At 43.9% G+C, this 18819-nt stretch overlaps 1 protein-coding gene across 1 annotated transcript in view; it reads left to right on the top strand.

The window, feature by feature from the left end:
* The window catches only part of LOC108934018 (myosin-7-like), a 25227-nt gene extending 6408 nt beyond the window's left edge, over positions 1-18819 (top strand). Inside the window, exons 2-39 of the mRNA XM_029253512.1 lie at positions 1901-1942; positions 2222-2430; positions 2529-2672; positions 2759-2915; positions 3017-3044; positions 3623-3728; positions 3826-3918; positions 4021-4084; positions 4373-4471; positions 4562-4665; positions 4755-4893; positions 5034-5152; positions 5268-5417; positions 5555-5725; positions 5911-6220; positions 6560-6636; positions 6755-6960; positions 7191-7314; positions 7479-7615; positions 7692-7947; positions 8078-8320; positions 8437-8613; positions 8726-8871; positions 8958-9048; positions 9138-9527; positions 9676-9802; positions 9870-9988; positions 10074-10270; positions 10525-10708; positions 10793-10958; positions 13015-13139; positions 13295-13603; positions 17315-17518; positions 17604-17900; positions 18021-18125; positions 18228-18323; positions 18427-18561; positions 18799-18819. Of these exons, the coding sequence (XP_029109345.1) occupies positions 2230-2430; positions 2529-2672; positions 2759-2915; positions 3017-3044; positions 3623-3728; positions 3826-3918; positions 4021-4084; positions 4373-4471; positions 4562-4665; positions 4755-4893; positions 5034-5152; positions 5268-5417; positions 5555-5725; positions 5911-6220; positions 6560-6636; positions 6755-6960; positions 7191-7314; positions 7479-7615; positions 7692-7947; positions 8078-8320; positions 8437-8613; positions 8726-8871; positions 8958-9048; positions 9138-9527; positions 9676-9802; positions 9870-9988; positions 10074-10270; positions 10525-10708; positions 10793-10958; positions 13015-13139; positions 13295-13603; positions 17315-17518; positions 17604-17900; positions 18021-18125; positions 18228-18323; positions 18427-18561; positions 18799-18819 (5817 nt within the window). The 5' untranslated portion in view covers positions 1901-1942; positions 2222-2229. The remainder of the gene's footprint in view (positions 1-1900; positions 1943-2221; positions 2431-2528; positions 2673-2758; positions 2916-3016; positions 3045-3622; positions 3729-3825; positions 3919-4020; positions 4085-4372; positions 4472-4561; positions 4666-4754; positions 4894-5033; positions 5153-5267; positions 5418-5554; positions 5726-5910; positions 6221-6559; positions 6637-6754; positions 6961-7190; positions 7315-7478; positions 7616-7691; positions 7948-8077; positions 8321-8436; positions 8614-8725; positions 8872-8957; positions 9049-9137; positions 9528-9675; positions 9803-9869; positions 9989-10073; positions 10271-10524; positions 10709-10792; positions 10959-13014; positions 13140-13294; positions 13604-17314; positions 17519-17603; positions 17901-18020; positions 18126-18227; positions 18324-18426; positions 18562-18798) is intronic.

The raw sequence follows: 18819 nt of genomic DNA, 5'->3' as shown, positions 1-18819 counted from the left end.
GAGTCCTTGTAAGAGACCCACACAGATGCGGGGAAAACATGCAAGCGCCACACAAGCTGAGCTGGATTCAAACAGCCCAGGCACTGTGAGACAACACTTTACTTTAAAATAAAGTTCAACTGAAATCAATTTTTTTTCCAGACATTACATGATCACAAATTTTAAAACCGAGCAAAACTAAGTAGAGAAGATTGTAAACCTTCAGTGTTACACTTATAGCCCTATGTTTGTAAATTTACTCTGCAGTCTTAAAGCCTTCATTACATTGAAATTAGCTTAATTAATTTAAACGTCAAAATTTCCAAATGTAGAAGATGTTAATGCAATATTCTCTTGTGGCCCTCCAGTGTCTCCGCTAAAGTGTGAGTCTAAGCTGTTGTTAAAATATTAACTTCTACTCTTTACTTAATTTGGCTATGTAACACAAGTCCACTGTACCTCTGAAAAAGGTGTGAAAATTGAGCTCTGACTTGTAAGTCTTTATTTATGTGCCCTAAGACCTTTTCAGGCAGGTCACCTGTTGTTGCTATGTGAGTACAGTATAGCAGAGAGCTCACTGTGCTCCACAGGCTGTGCTCCTCAATCAGTGCAAGGCACTCAGCAGGAATTTCACGAGGCTATCTTTGTACTCAAGGATGGAGAGAAGGAAACAATGCAAAGTCAACAAGATGTAACTGAGTACAGATGCCACTGGCGGCTATTTGATAATAGGGGCCAAACGGAGCAATGACTTTGTACTCACCTTGGTCAACGTTCAGAGGCGGCTGCAGACCTCGCTTGTTGATCTAGTAAGTCCAAGGTCTGCACCATGTGAAAATACAACATCTTGTCACCTTATTACTGCTTACATTTCAAATGATGACATGAAGACAACTAAAAACACAATGTCTTGTACTATGAAAAGAAGTACATTGAACAATGAGTTTCACAATTCCGAAAATGACAAACGGATATTAAAACATGAAAATGAGAAGTACATGGAGCGCTACTTTCTTTATCTTGAAATATCTCATTTTTTTAGCATCAATGTTTGTTTAAATGTACCGCTTAAAATACGACATTGGAAAAGAACATTTTAAATTGTATGGTATACAGAATGTGCTCATACTAAACTACCTGAGATACACATAAAACATGCTCATAAAATATTTTCATGAGAATATGCAGTAATGTGCAGTTCAGTGTCAACTCCATCAGTACATCCATACCTAGCCAAAAACTTTCATATAACACTTGAAGGCTGCAGTCCTATGCAAAAATACATGACCTTTCAAAAACGTTCCAATAAAACTGCAGTACATTAGACATGAAAAGTGGTAAGTTATAAATAATGTACACGTCTACAGCGTGCAGGACCTCATACTAACTCACCTGTATAAAGCCAAAGCAACCCACACACCGAAGACCAATTGTGTGGAGATAATATTTTTTCCTCTTCTTAGAAGGATCGCCTTGTAATTCAATCCAGAAATAAAAGTAGGACCCAGTGAAATTAAAAAAAGCCTGGAGGACACAGTCCTGTGTTTGTCTTTTGGGTCCATCATCTCCTCCCATATAGAGAACAGGCGTTCGTCATTCAATAAGTGCCACCTCCAAATTAGGGAAAGGAGATCTTATAAAATCACATCAGCTGCCCAGACAAAGGCAGCTCACTACACCAAGGTAAGAAACTAGTTTTTGAGCGCAATCTCACAGGAGAGACTTCTAGAAAGAAAGACACCGCATCAGTACTTTCATGTTTCAGAGTAAAGCAATATGGAAAAATAAGAGCAGAAATACCAACTTATTCATGTTACAGCCGAAAGTTATTTCCAAGAGGGATATGTTGCTGTTACACTGGGACTGTAACGCCTTACAAAAATGTGATGTGTGTCAGAATGTTTCTTTCTGTACCTTGCAGGGTCAATATAGACACACAGCAAACCTTTGCAGCAGGGCCAAGGTAAGCTCAATTGCTAAGTGTAAAGGTGCTCAACTGGATTTTAACTTTGAAAAAAATCTCTTGCAGTTGCACTTCTTGACAGAACAATACATTAGTGAAAAACAAATTAAATTTAGTTATAATCAACATTCTTGTTAGTGTTGCATTTATTTTTAACTCAGTGTTCAGCTTTCTTTGACATCTGTTTAAAAATGTAATATAGTGAGATACATCATATACCTTCCGTTAGAATTTAATTATGTCACAGCATCACGAAGCCTAAAAAAATCTTTGTGACAGAGGTCAGAATGGGTGACGCAGCCATGGCAGAGTTTGGGCCGGCAGCCTCGTTCCTGCGCAAGTCAGACAAGGAGCGCTTGGAGGCCCAGACTCGGCCCTTCGACATGAAGAAGGAGTGCTTCGTGCCGGACCCCGAGGCGGAGTACGTCAAGGCCTCCATCGTCAGTCGAGACGGCGACAAAGTGACCGCGCAGACCGAACACGGCAAGGTCCGCACTTGTCCATCATGTCGTATTTCACTACAATGTCTGCAACGTGTCCTTGTTGGAAAACTGTAATCTACAGGAAGTGCCGTTCATTCCCACAGACCGTAACGGTGAAGGAGGCGGACGTGCACCCTCAGAACCCCCCCAAGTTCGACAAGATCGAGGACATGGCCATGTTCACCTTCCTGCACGAACCTGCCGTGCTGTTTAACCTCAAAGAGCGTTACGCAGCCTGGATGATCTACGTGGGTATAACACGCAACGATCGACACACTTATCCACACGCTCGGTGGAAACCGTGTTCTCATGGTCCACGTTCACCTTCTCACAGACCTACTCAGGGCTCTTCTGTGTCACCGTGAACCCCTACAAGTGGTTACCGGTGTACGACCCTGCTGTGGTGACCGCTTACAGAGGAAAGAAGAGGAGTGAAGCTCCTCCTCACATCTTCTCCATCTCGGACAACGCCTACCAGTACATGTTGTCAGGTAGGTAGTAATTTTTACAGTTCACTATGAACAGTATTTATCTGTAAACACTGAAACATTAAAAAAGTACTCTTTTATAATTCTCTGAAATTCATCAACAGATAGAGAAAATCAGTCCATCTTGATCACGTAAGTATCTATTCTTTCACTGCTTCAGCACTGCTGTTTCTTGCTGTTTGTAACACAAATGCAGTATTTTACATCACAGTTATGTGGTAACTTCCCACAGCTGCTTATACATTTTCCAAAAATGAATGCGTACAACGGGCATAAAATGTGGTAAGAAAGTGAAAAATCATGCAGGCTGAGACAGTAATTATTGTACAATGAATGACTCCCACTGATGTGACCACAATTTTGTGTTGAAACGTACCTGTTATTGCTCCACTGGGAACAGTAACACTTCAGTATTTTCTACTGTGAGGATTCAATTTTAAATCCTAATTAATACTGTTAGACATCCCAAAATTGCTGAAGAAGGAGTAAATGCAGTAATAAATGTAGTTAACTTTGAAAAATACAATATGAACAATATGGATTTCAGTCTCATTGCGTTTCTTTGAGAGTCTAACGCTTCTGTGTAGCACTGGGCTGATCACAGTGTCACAAATAGCCATTGAATGTTATATATGAAAGAAAGACACTCGGGACAGACTGTCCTGGAATGGAAAATTAGTAAAAATGTTCACTTGAATGTCTATGTTTAGCGGAGAATCTGGTGCTGGGAAGACTGTGAACACGAAAAGAGTCATTCAGTATTTTGCCAGCATCGCAGCTGTGTCTGGGAAGAAAGATGTAACTCAGGAGAAAAAGGTAACGATAAGATGAATGCTTATGATGGACATGAGTAAGACACTGAATGATGGAGACACTTATCCTAGATTCTGCTGCTCGATGTGTATGTCACCAGGGGACCCTGGAGGATCAAATCATCCAGGCCAACCCAGCCCTAGAGGCCTTTGGTAACGCCAAGACCATCCGAAACGACAACTCCTCAAGATTTGTGAGAGTCTCATTTTAATCAGTTTGAAGTAGTCTTTTAGTGTTCATTGTGTTGCGTTCATCGCAGTGTTTATTTTACTCTCCATCATATCTTTTTTACCAGGGCAAGTTCATTCGAATTCATTTCGCTGCCAGCGGAAAACTAGCTTCTGCTGACATTGAGACCTGTAAGAACCTTGTCCTTCAGTTTGAGTACAAGTGTGTTCATTACTGACTCTTCCTCATTTTCTGAATCACACAAACACATTTGAAGCTCAATGACATGGCAGTTTCCTGCAAACAGGTTTTGGACTGTTTTTATTTTTAGCATACTTTAGTGTCATTGATTACTTGGAGGCTAGAAAAAAGTACTCTATTGTACTCTAAAGATATCATTTTTACCCACTGAAGAATATTGTTGCGAGACTATGTTGTACTTAATGATAGTTAATTCCCCTATTCCAACATGGTTGTAGATCTTCTGGAAAAGTCTCGTGTAACTTTCCAGCTCAAGGCTGAGAGAGACTATCACATCTTCTACCAGATCCTGTCTCAAAGGAAACCTGAGCTACTGGGTAAGACCTGCAATCTGTTCCATCCTGAAAGTGTCCGATATTTTACCCCACGAGAGAGTACATTTCACTGCTTCATTCACTCTCCCACAGAAATGCTGCTCATCACCAACAACCCCTATGACTATGCCTACATCTCCCAAGGAGAGACCACCGTTGCATCCATCAATGATGCTGAAGAGCTGATGGCTACTGATGTGCGTTTTAGCATTTGCCCAAGGATTAAGAAAACTGTTTACAGATCCAGGAACCCAGAACCAATATAATCATCCCTTTTTTCATGCAGGAAGCCTTTGACGTTCTGGGCTTCACTCAGGAGGAGAAGAACGGCATCTACAAGCTGACTGGTGCCATCATGCACTACGGCAACTTGAAGTTCAAGCAGAAGCAGCGTGAGGAGCAAGCAGAAGCTGATGGCACTGAAGGTGCATCTTCTTGTCAAAAAAATACAATATGTTAATCATTAAGGCAACTTTGGCCACTGGCAATGTGCCAAGTCTCAAAATATATAAGGTGGGAGGGGATATAAAGTAGTTTATGAGCTGGATTTTAATTTCATTTTCAGATGCTGACAAATCAGCTTATCTGATGGGTCTGAACTCTGCTGATCTCATCAAGGGTCTGTGTCACCCAAGGGTCAAAGTAGGGAATGAGTGGGTCACCAAAGGACAAAATGTTCAGCAGGTAAAAGCTTGATTCTATGAAGAACTTTCTAAAAGGTTGAAACAACTAAACTTTGTGGACTTTCAAAAACTTTAAAAAAAAAACCTTTCAAATAATTCATTCTGTATCTGTGAAGGTGTACTATGCTATTGGCGCCCTGTCAAAAGCAGTTTATGAGAAGATGTTCCTCTGGATGGTGGTGAGAATCAACCAGTCCCTGGACACCAAACAACCTCGCCAGTATTTCATCGGTGTACTGGATATTGCCGGCTTTGAGATCTTTGATGTGAGTGCACCATCATTTTGTTAGGGTTAACACTTTTGCTGAAATGCTATGTGACGTTAAGGATTGTTAATTGCTTGCCCACTAACTGAAAGTGTGTAAGAGACTAGGAAAATTTTATTCATGTTTCTCTGTTCCAGTTCAACACCTTCGAACAGCTCTGCATCAACTTCACTAATGAGAAGCTGCAGCAGTTCTTCAACCACCACATGTTTGTACTGGAGCAGGAAGAGTACAAGAAAGAAGGCATTGAGTGGGAGTTCATTGACTTCGGCATGGACCTGCAAGCTTGTATAGATCTCATTGAGAAGGTGAGCCGAAGAGCACAAGACAATGTTCAGAATCAACTGATTTTTGTTAACGTAACATAAGCCTCTGCTCTAAATGCCTCCTAGTGACATTTCAGTGCTTGGAGTTAAGTCTGACTCTACACAAAGTCAGACTCTACACTTTAATGTAACCCTTGAATTTATACCTTTACTTCCTTTAACTTCAGCCCATGGGAATCATGTCCATCCTTGAAGAGGAGTGCATGTTCCCCAAGGCCAGTGACGCCACTTTTAAAGCAAAGCTGTATGACAACCATCTGGGAAAATCTAACAACTTCCAGAAGCCCAGGCTTGTTAAGGGGAAACCAGAGGCCCATTTTGCCCTGGTTCACTATGCTGGTACGGTGGACTACAACATCAACAACTGGCTGGTGAAGAACAAGGACCCCCTGAATGAAACTGTGGTTGGGTTATACCAGAAGTCTACCCTCAAGTTGCTGGCCATGTTGTTTGCTAACTATGCTGGAACAGATTCAGGTACATTTCTAAAGTGAAAGAGAAAGGGATTATGTTAACTAACTTCACAAACTGTCTGATAAAATGGGCTCACTAATTGCAAAAAAATGTAGGATATCAGTCAGTGATGACTGGGTTGTGAGATATCTTCTGTCAAGTCATTTGCAAGCTTGTTTGCTAGAGAAAACTGAAGATTGTTAGAAGGCAATGCTTGAAAGCCAATAGTGCACTTTTACTGATTTGCAAAAAAAAGACTAGAATAGCAAGACTTCTGTAGCTATACTGTTAAAGCCCCAGTTTTGTTTGATATGATAAAATTTCAACGTTATCCCACATGATTTTTTTATTCAACAACCACAGAGCAGGGAGGTGGAAAGGGAGGCAAGGGAGGCAAGAAGAAAGGCTCTTCCTTTCAAACTGTATCTGCTCTGCACAGGGTGAGCTCCCTGAATGAGAAATGATGTCACATAGTGATTTAAACTGGATATTGAAAATGTCAGTGAACCATTTTGTTTTAATTTGCGGAGCAATTTGGTAAATAGTTTTGTTTAACAGGAGAACTTGAATAAACTGATGACAAACTTGAGGTCAACCCACCCCCACTTTGTGCGCTGCATCATCCCCAATGAGACCAAGACTCCTGGGGCCATGGAGAACCCTCTGGTCATGCACCAGCTGCGCTGCAATGGTGTGCTGGAAGGCATCAGGATCTGCAGAAAGGGCTTCCCCAACAGGATCCTCTACGGAGACTTCAAACAGAGGTAGATAAAATCTTACTCAGACTAGATGCCTCACTTTAGAAATGCAGACATGCAGTTATACAGCAGCTTGTTGCAGACTTACTCTCAAAACGCAAAATACATGCATAGAAAAAAACAACAAAAAGTTTAATATTACATACAATTCACCTAAAATGGCAGCTGTGCAACCTAGGAATTTTAAAAACTGTCACCAACTTGGGTGAATGGATATTAAATATTTTCCATTTTAGGTACCGCATCCTTAACCCTGCAGCCATCCCAGAGGGCCAGTTCATAGACAGCAAGAAGGGAGCTGAGAAACTGCTGGGGTCACTGGATATTGACCATCAACAGTATAAGTTTGGACACACAAAAGTAAGGAAGCATAATTATTACAGTTGTGTGTATTCCGTGTCTTTGGACAAATAATTTAAACAAGCAAAAACTGACTGGTAGCATTATGTGTCTTGTGAAATTCAAAAATCATTCATTAGCACCCTTAACATCAGGAGGTCAAGGTCATTGTTTATCCTTTCCAGGTGTTTTTTAAAGCTGGTCTTCTCGGACAGCTGGAAGAGATGAGAGATGATCGATTGGCTTTGATTTTGACCGGAATCCAGGCCAGGGCTCGTGGTCTTCTGGCAAGAATTGAGTTCCAGAAGATTGTTGAGCGAAGGTACTGACACTATCAAATGATATACTCATTATAATTTTATACAATTGTACATAATTATCCACATGATGTACCACAGGGATTCATTACTTATAATCCAATGGAATGTGCGGGCCTTCATGGGAGTGAAGAACTGGCCCTGGATGAAGCTCTACTTCAAGATCAAACCTCTGCTGAAATCAGCTGAGGCTGAAAAGGAGATGGCCAACCTGAAGGAGGAGTTCCTGAAACTTAAAGAGGCTTATGCAAAGTCTGAGGCCCGCAGAAAAGAGCTGGAAGAGAAGATGGTCACTCTTCTCCAAGAGAAGAATGACCTGCAGCTACAAGTCCAGACTGTAAGTATAAATAAGATGTGTGGGTTTTTAAAAAAAGTAATTTGGAAATATAATATAGAAATACTGAATTACATAAGGAACAGTACAGCACAGATGAGATGACCGTTCAAATGTAATTTTTTTGTGTTAGGAACAAGATAATCTTTCAGATGCAGAAGAGCGTTGTGAAGGATTGATTAAAAACAAGATTCAGCTAGAAGCAAAAGCTAAAGAACTGACAGAACGGCTGGAGGATGAGGAAGAGATGAATGCAGAGCTGACTGCTAAGAAGAGGAAGCTGGAGGATGAGTGTTCTGAGCTGAAGAAGGACATTGATGACCTGGAGCTCACTCTAGCTAAAGTGGAGAAGGAGAAACATGCCACTGAGAACAAGGTTGGTCATCACCTTTGCCTTTTCACGTGTCTTTACTATTCATTCCTTTAACAGCAGTATAAAAACTAAACCCGGTGATGCAGTGCTGCTCTGTGAACCCCTGATGTACAAAACAGGTAAAGAACCTGACTGAAGAAATGGCAGGTCTGGATGAAATCATTGCCAAACTGACCAAGGAGAAGAAGGCTCTGCAGGAAGCTCACCAGCAAACCCTGGATGACCTGCAGAGTGAGGAGGACAAAGTGAACACGCTGACCAAGGCCAAAGCCAAACTGGAGCAACAAGTTGATGATGTGAGTAATGCAGGCAATATACTAATCATATTTCATGGACAATGAATAACAACATGAGTAAAACAGAAAACGTTTTCTTTTTTAGACTTTTTCTTGTTATTTCTTCCTCTAGCTTGAAGGGTCTCTAGAACAAGAGAAAAAGGTACGAATGGATCTTGAGAGAGCGAAAAGAAAGCTGGAGGGAGACTTGAAGCTGACCCAGGAAAATTTAATGGATTTGGAAAATGACAAACAACAGTTAGAAGAGAGGCTGAAGAAGTAAGATACAACTTAGCATAGGTGTCTCTCACAAATCCTCAATTTACTGTTTCATGCTTCATAAACTGTTTTACTGTCTTCCATAGAAAGGACTTTGAAATCAGCCAGCTCAACAGTAAAATTGAAGATGAACAGTCTTTGGGTGCTCAGTTACAGAAGAAACTGAAGGAACTGCAGGTAGTTTCTAAGATGTGGAAAATGAAAATATGAACTGCCAGTGTCAAGAAGAATCTTCTGTGATTCTACTAACAATCTCTATCTCCTAGGCCCGAATTGAGGAGCTGGAGGAGGAGCTGGAGGCTGAAAGAGCTGCTCGTGCCAAGGTGGAGAAGCAGAGGGCAGACTTGTCCAGAGAGCTGGAGGAGATCAGCGAGAGGCTGGAGGAGGCTGGTGGGGCCACAGCTTCTCAGATTGAGATGAACAAGAAGAGGGAGGCAGAGTTCCAGAAGCTGCGTAGAGACCTCGAAGAGGCGACACTGCAGCATGAAGCTACAGCTGCCACACTGAGGAAGAAACAGGCTGACAGTGTGGCTGATCTGGGGGAGCAGATTGACAACCTGCAGAGAGTGAAGCAGAAGCTGGAGAAGGAGAAGAGTGAGCTGCGACTGGAGCTAGACGATGTCGTCTCCAACATGGAGCAGACAGTCAAGGCAAAAGTAAGCATAAATTTGATACCAAGTAAAATGGACTGAGAAGAAGTAAAACTTCCAACACAGGTTCAAGATCACCATGACCCTGCATTGGACAAGCAGTTATTGACAATGGACTGAGTTTCGTTTGCATGTCTTTTTAATATTATTGCAGAACAATTTAGAAAAAATGTGTCGAACTCTGGAGGACCAGATGAGTGAATACAAAACTAAAGCTGAGGAAAGCCAACGTAGCATCAATGACTTCACTACACAGAAAGCAAAGCTTCAGACTGAGAATGGTAAGTATCACTGTACGCATGCTATAGAGAGGAAATTCTTAAAGACACTCAATTTTTTCCAATACAGGGGAACTTACCAGACAACTAGAGGAGAAGGAATCTCTGATTTCTCAGCTAACCAGGGGTAAACAGTCCTATACTCAGCAAATCGAGGACATCAAAAGACAACTGGAGGAGGAAGTCAAGGTAGTTCATCAGATGTCTGGAATGTTATAATGAACTGTAAAGTTTATACTCTATCTATATTATGTTGCTGTACTGTTCTTTGAAGGCCAAGAATGCCCTGGCCCATGCAGTGCAGTCTGCTCGCCATGACTGTGATCTGCTGAGGGAGCAGTATGAGGAGGAGCTGGAGGCCAAGGCTGAGCTGCAGCGTAGTCTCTCCAAGGCCAACTCTGAGGTGGCTCAGTGGAGAACCAAGTATGAGACTGATGCCATCCAGAGGACTGAGGAGCTGGAGGATGCAAAGTAAGTTCTTACAGTAATGTCTGATGATTAGTAATGAGATTTGCAGAGGTTTGAATCGCTGTCAACTTCAGCTATATTCATGTCTTCTCTTCAGCAGCTTGATTGCATGATGTTTTCAGTCAAATATGGCAATACTTTTATAAATGCAGGAAAACAGAAAAAAATTGTATTTTCTCTGAGATGTACATCACTTTGGAGAAAAGCATCTGCTAAAGGATTAAATGTAAATGTAAATGTAAATGTTTTCCACACAGGAAGAAACTGGCTCAGCGACTGCAGGATGCAGAAGAGGCTGTGGAAGCTGTAAATGCTAAGTGTTCATCCTTGGAGAAGACCAAACACAGACTGCAGAATGAGATTGAAGACCTCATGATTGATGTTGAGAGATCTAATGCAGCTGCTGCCGCTCTGGACAAGAAGCAAAGAAACTTTGACAAAGTAATAAAAAAATCAGTTTAATTTCTGATATACTGTACCTGCTGATCCCACATTCCAAATGATATATGTACTTCATACATTGAGGTCCTGGCTGAGTGGAAGCAGAAGTATGAAGAGTCACAGAGTGAGCTGGAGAGCTCCCAGAAGGAGGCCAGGTCTCTCAGCACTGAACTCTTCAAGCTGAAGAACTCCTATGAGGAATCTCTGGATCATCTGGAGACAATGAAGAGAGAGAACAAGAACCTTCAAGGTTTGGGATCATCCATCCTTTCACCAATTTTCTCTAAGCACATATCTAGTGATCTGAGGAGGCATGTTGTGTCAAGTGAACTTCAGCAATATTGCGATGCAAGTCTATTGGGAGGCTTCTCAGGGTCAAGTGACTTATTTTGTGAAAGAGTAAATGTATTGAATCCAAGAGTAAAACAAAGCTCCTGGTAGAAACAAAAAAAATTCAGACATGCACATGCTATGGAGACAGAAGTATGGTAGGATTTTTACATTAAGCTGAAGTTTAGTGAGATTCCTCCTTGACCTGTCTGCAGAATTCCACACTGTCAATCACCAGATTCTACTCTCCTCTCTTAGCTTGGGGTCAAAGGAATGACACTAAGATGGTTTGAGTCCTACCTATCTGACAGATCCTATCAAGTGGTCTGGTGGGGTTTCCGTTCTTTTCCTCTGCCTCTCTCAACTGGTGCCCCGCAGGGCTCCATACTGGATCCTCTTCTCTTCTCCATCTACACCTCCTCCCTCGGCCTGGTCATAGCCTCCCATTGGTTCAAGTACCACTGCTACGCTGATAATACCCAGCTCTTCCTCTCCTTTCCACCTGGAGCATCAGATATTTCCGTTCGCATTGCTGCCTGCCTGTCGGACATCTCTGCATGGATGTGTGATCACCACCTCTAAATCAATCTCTCCAAAACTGAGATCCTACACCTCCCAGCTGGTCTGTCCTCCTGTCACAGTCTATATTCACTCATTTTGTCGACCTCCTCGGCTAAGAGTCTGGAGTGATGATTGACTCAAGTTTATGTTCTTCTTGCACATCGAAGCCACAACCCAGACCTGCAGATTCATCCCGCACAACATCCGAAGGATCTGTCCTTAACTTACAGCTGACTCTGCCCAACTACTCGTCCAGGCCATGGTGACATCCCATTTGGATATTGCAACTCTCTCTTATCTGGCCTTCCTGCTACTGCCATCAAACCTCTACAGTTGATACAGAACGCTGCTGCTGCCCGAGTTGTGTTGGACTTGCTGAAACGTTCGCATGTATCTCCTCTACTCATTTCTCCGCACTGGCTTCCTATAGCTGCCCAGATCAAATTTAAGACCCTGGTTATGGTCTACAAATGCATCAATAGAACTGCTCCCAGCTATTTACAAGACTTGATCATCCACTACACCCCAGCCAGACCACTACGCTCTTCCACATCTGCTCGCTTGGTGGTCCCACACACGAAAAGTAAAGCATGGAGGTTCTCGGTTCTGGCTCCGTTGTGGTGGAACAACCTCCTCCTCACACTCAGAACTGCTGAAACTCTGTTCACATTTAAAAAAGTTCTGACAACTCACCTCTTCCAGACTCACTTTGCCCATGATCTCTTAAGTTCATGTACGGTGTAAATGTTCATGCTCCATAAGTTTAAGATTATGCCCAGAAAAACCTTTACGCAGCTACTCCTGTAATGTACCTAAATATTTATATGTATCTCTTAAAAAAAAAAAAAATGTAATTAGTAGGAAGGTGATCAGGAATCGTCGATATTCTGAAAGTTTTATGCAGCTATTCGTGTGATGAACATTGATTCATATGGTGGAAAGAAACTAACTGTACTTAAGGATCACATGTCTGCAACTATGTCTCCTTCTCCTCATGTAATGAATATATTGTATTTTCTTTGAGGGGTGCGGTGGCGCAGTGGGTTGAACCACAGTCCTGCTCTCCGGTGGGTCTGGGGTTTGAGTCCCGCTTGGGGTGCCTTGTGACGGACTGGCGTCCCGTCCTGGGTGTGTCCCCTCCCCCTCTGGCCTTACGCCCTGTGTTACCGGGTAGGCTCCGGTTCCCCGTGACCCCGTATGGGACAAGCGGTTCTGAAAGTGTGTGTGTGTGTGTGTATTTTCTTTGAGATGTACATTGCTTTGGAGAAAAGTGTGTGCTAAATGAATACATGTAAATGTAAGTTAAAAGACTTTAACTCTGTCTGGAACAGGATGTTCACAGTGATAGCTGTTTAATTTGTAGCCTGTTGCCACCTATATAGTCTTAGTGCACAATGAGTTTGTTTTCTTTGTAGAGGAAATTTCTGATCTGACGGAACAACTTGGTGAGAGTGGCAAGAGCATCCATGAACTGGAGAAGATCCGTAAGCAATTAGAGCAAGAAAAGACAGACATTCAAACTGCTTTGGAGGAAGCAGAGGTAAGTAAGAGGGGACCTGTTTAAAGTAAAGAGAACTTTGTGTGAGTATCTTAACCGTTATATATTTTATCATATAGGTCTGTAAAGGATTTTAATATTAAGGATGCACATTCGGAAAATTCCACTTGTCTGTCATGTTCTTTTGTTCCTATCAGGCCTCCTTAGAGCACGAGGAGGGTAAGATCCTGAGAGCCCAGCTGGAGTTCAATCAGGTAAAAGCCGATATTGAGCGCAAGCTGGCTGAGAAGGATGAGGAGATGGAGCAGGCAAAGAGGAACCACCAGAGGGTCGTAGATACTCTACAGAGCTCTTTGGAGGCAGAGACTCGCAGCAGGAATGAAGCTCTGCGGCTGAAGAAGAAGATGGAGGGAGACCTCAATGAGATGGAGATCCAGCTCAGCCAGGCCAACAGGCAGGCGTCTGAGGCTCAGAAGCAGCTGAAAGGTCTCCATGCACATCTGAAGGTAAGTCAAGAGTGGTTTCAGAGAAAGAATTTTGGAGCTTTCCCCAAGATACATCCATTTGGGCTATAAGAGTTTGACTTTATTCATTTAGCTGACACTTTTCTCCAAATCAGCTTACAATTACTTAGCCATTTATAGAGCTGGATCATTTTTTACTGAATCAGTTTTAGGGTAAAGACATTGCTCAAGGGTACTACAGCCAGAGGTGGGAATTAAACCTGCATCTTTGGGTCCAAAGGCAGTAGCTCTTACCACTAGGCTACGAGCTATCACCGTAACACCTGTACTTCAGAGCTTACAATGAATTTCTTTTCATCTATAAGGATTAACTTTGAAATCTGCCTACCTCCCGACAGCCTAGTGGCACAAGATTAGAGCTACAACGCGATCTTCTTTGCATTCATATTTTCAATCATGTACCGTTAAGTTCTCGACCACCAGCACCCCTTGTATAAACATATCTCAAATGTAGTTTTGAAAGAGACCTGGCTCACAGTACAAGAATTGACAAAAAGCCTGACAGAACCCCGTACAACTGCTGTTCACAGTCATCTGCCCCAAACAGACATACCACAAAGCACAGCGAGGCAAACTAGAAGAACATTACAGAATTTCCAAAGTTTCTGAAGTATGTACAGAAACATACTTGAGAACCCCTTTTCCTCAAGGACCTTTACCTCAAATCAACCTTCCCAGCCTGCTTAGTGCCACCCAGGCTTTTTCCCTTTCCCACTGGCAAACACGGTCACGCCATTATATTCCCCGTAAGTCACCCTAGCGGTTGAATGCTTAATCCCAATTTTCCCACAGTTCAACTGTTTACAATAGACCTTTTTCCCACCCAAAACTCTCGGTAAGGCAGGTCGTTACACAGCCCCCATCAACAAAATAGCAGCGTCCCTGCTGCTGCCTGCCCCAGAAATCTCTGACTGTCCAGCGCTGCCTTAAATGTGCCTCCGGTCAGGAACACAGGTCCCAGATGCTCAGAGCTGCTTGTTGGGGCGGGAGACAGGCGATATAGCCTGCCATGGCGGTGTGTCTGGGGGCTGGGGCGGCCATCCTCGTCCCTCATCCACCCAGCCTCAGACCCAGTACAGCTCTTTCACCCGCACGTATCCAGGCATGGTGGCACCGACATGGTTTTCGCTGACCACTTTGTGCTCCCCACAACTGATTGTCTTTCATGGGACCATCAGCTTGACTCCCCACAGCCGCTATGCATTGTCCTGACTCTGCCATCAGTGGCAAACACGCCTCTTGCGTGCCCCAACGTCTCGCTGCACCTTCCGCTGCTCTGTCACCTTTTGGCGGAGAACCCGGATTGGCCGACCTGCTTGCCGCTCATGCCTCCCCCTCCTCCCTCGCCTCCCCACTCGCCAAGTCCGCTACGATGCTCGTGAGACTGGCTGCTTCTTCTTGCACAGCACTCCTGCTTTTGTGGTATTATAACTTGCTCCGCCACATTGCCCTTTTTTAAGAAAGGTCATCAGGGCTTCAGGCAGGTTGGACACTTTCTTCATGAAAGGGGGGATATTTTCATACGTAGGCGACTTTGCGTTCCAGGGTTTGCTCACAGGGTTTGCTATGAAGCCCTGCCTGTCGGTCGTCGAGGCACACTGTTCCGTGCCATCCAGCATGTTGCCCGACCTCTTCGGGAAAATGTCACTCTCCGCAGGGCAACTTTCCCAAACAACCACGCTTGGCGGCAGTTTGCTCCCTCTTTCTGCCGCTTCTACCGTGAGCGCAGAGAGACCCCACTCGACCTCCTCGCCTGTCTTTGGCCGCACCATGCAGCTCTTCTCCGCCATCTTTGCTGGAGCATGTACTTCCCTGGGGTCCCCCTGGACACCTGTGCTCTGCCACAGCTCTTCCGCCTCGACCCCCACTGTCACAGGATCTCCTTTCACTGGTTACCGTTGTTTCGCCCTGCCAGCTTGTTTCTTTGCACAGATTTCCCCTTCTTCAGGGTTCTACAGCTCTTGAATCCAGCTTCTCATCGTCCTGCCCTATCCCACTCTGACACCAATGTGGCACGCAGCACTCTGCGTTCAGATGGAGCAAAGAAGGACACACAGGCAATGTTGATTACGAAGGTTTATTAGAACACCAGCACACAAAAGGGACCGAGGATCCCTTTTCTTCAAGGACTTTTACCTCAACTCAACCTTCCCACCTCTTCCCTGCTGGCAAACATGGTCAACCCATTACATTCCCTGTAAGTCTCCCCAGTGGTTTAACGCTTAATCCCAATTTTCTCACAATTCAACTATTTACAATAGACCCCTTGTCATGTTGAGTGTGGAGGATTAAGAAAGCAGACACAGTTGCTGATGCTTATTTGCTTTTTTCGTATCACACGGGGTTGCACCCAGAGAACAGAGCAGAACAGTCAGCCTCGGAAGATAGGTGAGGAGAACGTCTCTCAGTTGGAGGTTCCGTGGCCAGGTGCGTCGGAGGGGGTGCTTTATGCTGCGTCCTTGGGGTTGTCAAGGGAGAGGGTCACGGTGGTCAAATTGTTGCCGGGTGCACAGTCGTCAAGCATGCAGTCGTCAGGGGTAGGAACGCCAGTGACACCCCTTTCCCACTCTAAACTCTTGGTAAAATGGGTCTTACAGTATGATATGCAATAGCTCCAAAAAAGCTGAGCGAGTACAGGTAGACATCTATACTGTGTTACAGATGACTTCAGTGAAGGGAAACTACCTTCTTATGTTGTGTTATGATAAATTTTGAAGTAATTGTGTCCATTTTGAGGGGGTGCGGTGGCGCAGTGGGTTGGACTGCAGTCCTGCTCTCCGGTGGGTCTGGGGTTCGAGTCCCGCTTGGGGTGCCTTGCGACGGACTGGCGTCCCGTCCTGGGTGTGTCCCCTGCCCCTCTGGCCTTACGCCCTGTGTTACCGGGTAGGCTCCGGTTCCCCCGTGACCCCGTATGGGATGAGTGGTTCTGAAAATGTGTGTGTGTGTGTGTGTGTGTGTGTGTGTGTGTGTGTGTGTGTGTGTGTGTGTGTGTGTGTGTGTGTGTGTGTCCATTTTAATGGGATTCAGTGGTATTCTAGCAAAATGGGTGTTTTTCGTTTAAAAAAAAAAAAGAAAAAAAACCTTTCTTAAGGCAGAGGAAGATTACAGGTGGTCCCTAATTTACAAGGGTTTGACTTACAATTTTTTTGACATTATGATGGTGAGCTGGCGATAGACATTCAGTAGAAACCATACTTTGAATTTTGAATTTAGATTTTTTTCCCAGGCAAGTGATACGCAAGTGATATGCGGTGCGATGTTCTCTCCCGATGCTGGGCAGCAACAGCGATCTGCATGTCCCAGTCTGCCACGCGATCACTATACAGATATCCCCCTGCATCTACGTTGCGTTTTGTGTATCCGTAATGTCACAAAAATGCCCCTCTGTGTCTCCTGCTACTGGTGGGAAGAAGATGATGAGGGCAATTATTGTTGAGGAAAAACTCAAGATAATTGCCCAGCATGAAGGCGGCAAGCCGGTAATGGCCACTGCACGTATGCTAGGCTATGATGTTCAGTAGGTTAGGTATATTAAATGCATTTTCGACTTACAATATTTCCGACTTATAATGGGTTTCGCGGAACTAACCCCATCATAAATCGGGGACCACCTATATTCAATCACATGAATGTTAATTGTGTTAGTAGTATAGAGACTAAGAAAAATGTTTTCTGGATAACAATGTTTTTCAGGATGCCCAGATGCAGCTGGATGACTCCCTCCGCGCCAATGATGACTTGAAGGAGAACATTGCGATTGTAGAGAGACGCAACAATCTCCTGCAGGCAGAGCTGGAGGAGCTCAGGTCCATGGTGGAGCAGACAGAGAGAGCCCGTAAACTGGCTGAACAAGAGCTGCTGGACGTCAACGAGAGGGTGCAGCTACTGCACTCACAGGTAAGGCAGAGGTTCCATTGTTCCATTTGACGTGATGCCATTTATTTCTACGTTTTTTTAATCCAATTTCTCTGGAACCGTGTAGAACACCAGCCTGCTCAACCAGAAGAAGAAGCTGGAGGCGGATACATCGCAGCTTCAGACCGAGGTAGAGGAGGCTTTGCAGGAATGCAGGAACGCCGAGGAAAAAGCCAAGAAGGCCATCACTGATGCTGCCATGATGGCGGAGGAGCTGAAGAAGGAGCAAGACACCAGTGCTCACCTGGAGCGCATGAAGAAAAACATGGAGCAAACCATCAAAGATCTGCAGCACCGTCTCGATGAAGCTGAGCAAATTGCCATGAAGGGAGGCAAGAAGCAGGTGCAGAAGCTAGAAGCCAGAGTGAGTATTCAGTTCACACAATGTCACATTCCAAAAACCACACATTTGTTGACATAAAACATAATAAATTAGTAAATAGACTAAAGCAGTTGTGGATAATTTTGAATTGGTGACTTGCAGGTTAAAGAGCTGGAAAATGAAGTGGAAATTGAACAAAGGAAGAACAGTGATGCAGTGAAGGGAATTCGTAAATATGAGAGACGCATTAAGGAGCTCACCTACCAGGTCTCCGGTGGTTTCTGTTTCTGTAGTTTCGATTTTTCAGAGGTGATGAGAACATAGAAATGTAATTTTGTGTTACATCGGATGTATCGCTGCTGTTTAAAGACTGAAGAGGACCGAAAGAACCTGGCCCGTCTGCAAGACCTGGTGGACAAGCTGCAGCTGAAGGTCAAGTCCTACAAGAGGGCTGCAGAGGAGGCTGTACGTATTGAACTGTGTCACTACGCAGAGCTAGAGGGAGATGTTCAGCATGTTCTGGCCCAAGTACCAGAATTCAGTCACGTGTTGTATCTCTGCGACCCAGGAGGAACAGGCCAACACCAATCTCGGCAAGTTCCGCAAGCTGCAGCACGAGCTGGACGAGGCTGAGGAGAGGGCCGACATCGCCGAGTCTCAGGTCAACAAGCTGCGTGCCAAGAGCCGTGACGTGGGTTCCAAGGTACGAACAAAAATATACTGAAGTGATTTAATTATTTAACTAATTTGAAATTAAGTGTTTTTCATTATGATTGTTTTGATCTGAAAGAAATACCTTGCATATATACCTGCTGTGATCAGAATATCTTCTCTTTCAGTACATGCTTTACACACCGAGGGTGACGTACAAATGTACAAAATAATTCCAAATTTCCTGAAAAAATCATTCTATTTTTTCACTTTGTCTTTTTCTTCACAGAAAGGGCATGACGAAGAGTGA

The sequence above is a fragment of the Scleropages formosus genome, chromosome 7, assembly GCF_900964775.1.
Source record: "Scleropages formosus chromosome 7, fSclFor1.1, whole genome shotgun sequence".
Classification (NCBI taxonomy): domain Eukaryota; kingdom Metazoa; phylum Chordata; class Actinopteri; order Osteoglossiformes; family Osteoglossidae; genus Scleropages; species Scleropages formosus.
This window is presented reverse-complemented; position numbering and strand designations above follow the sequence as displayed.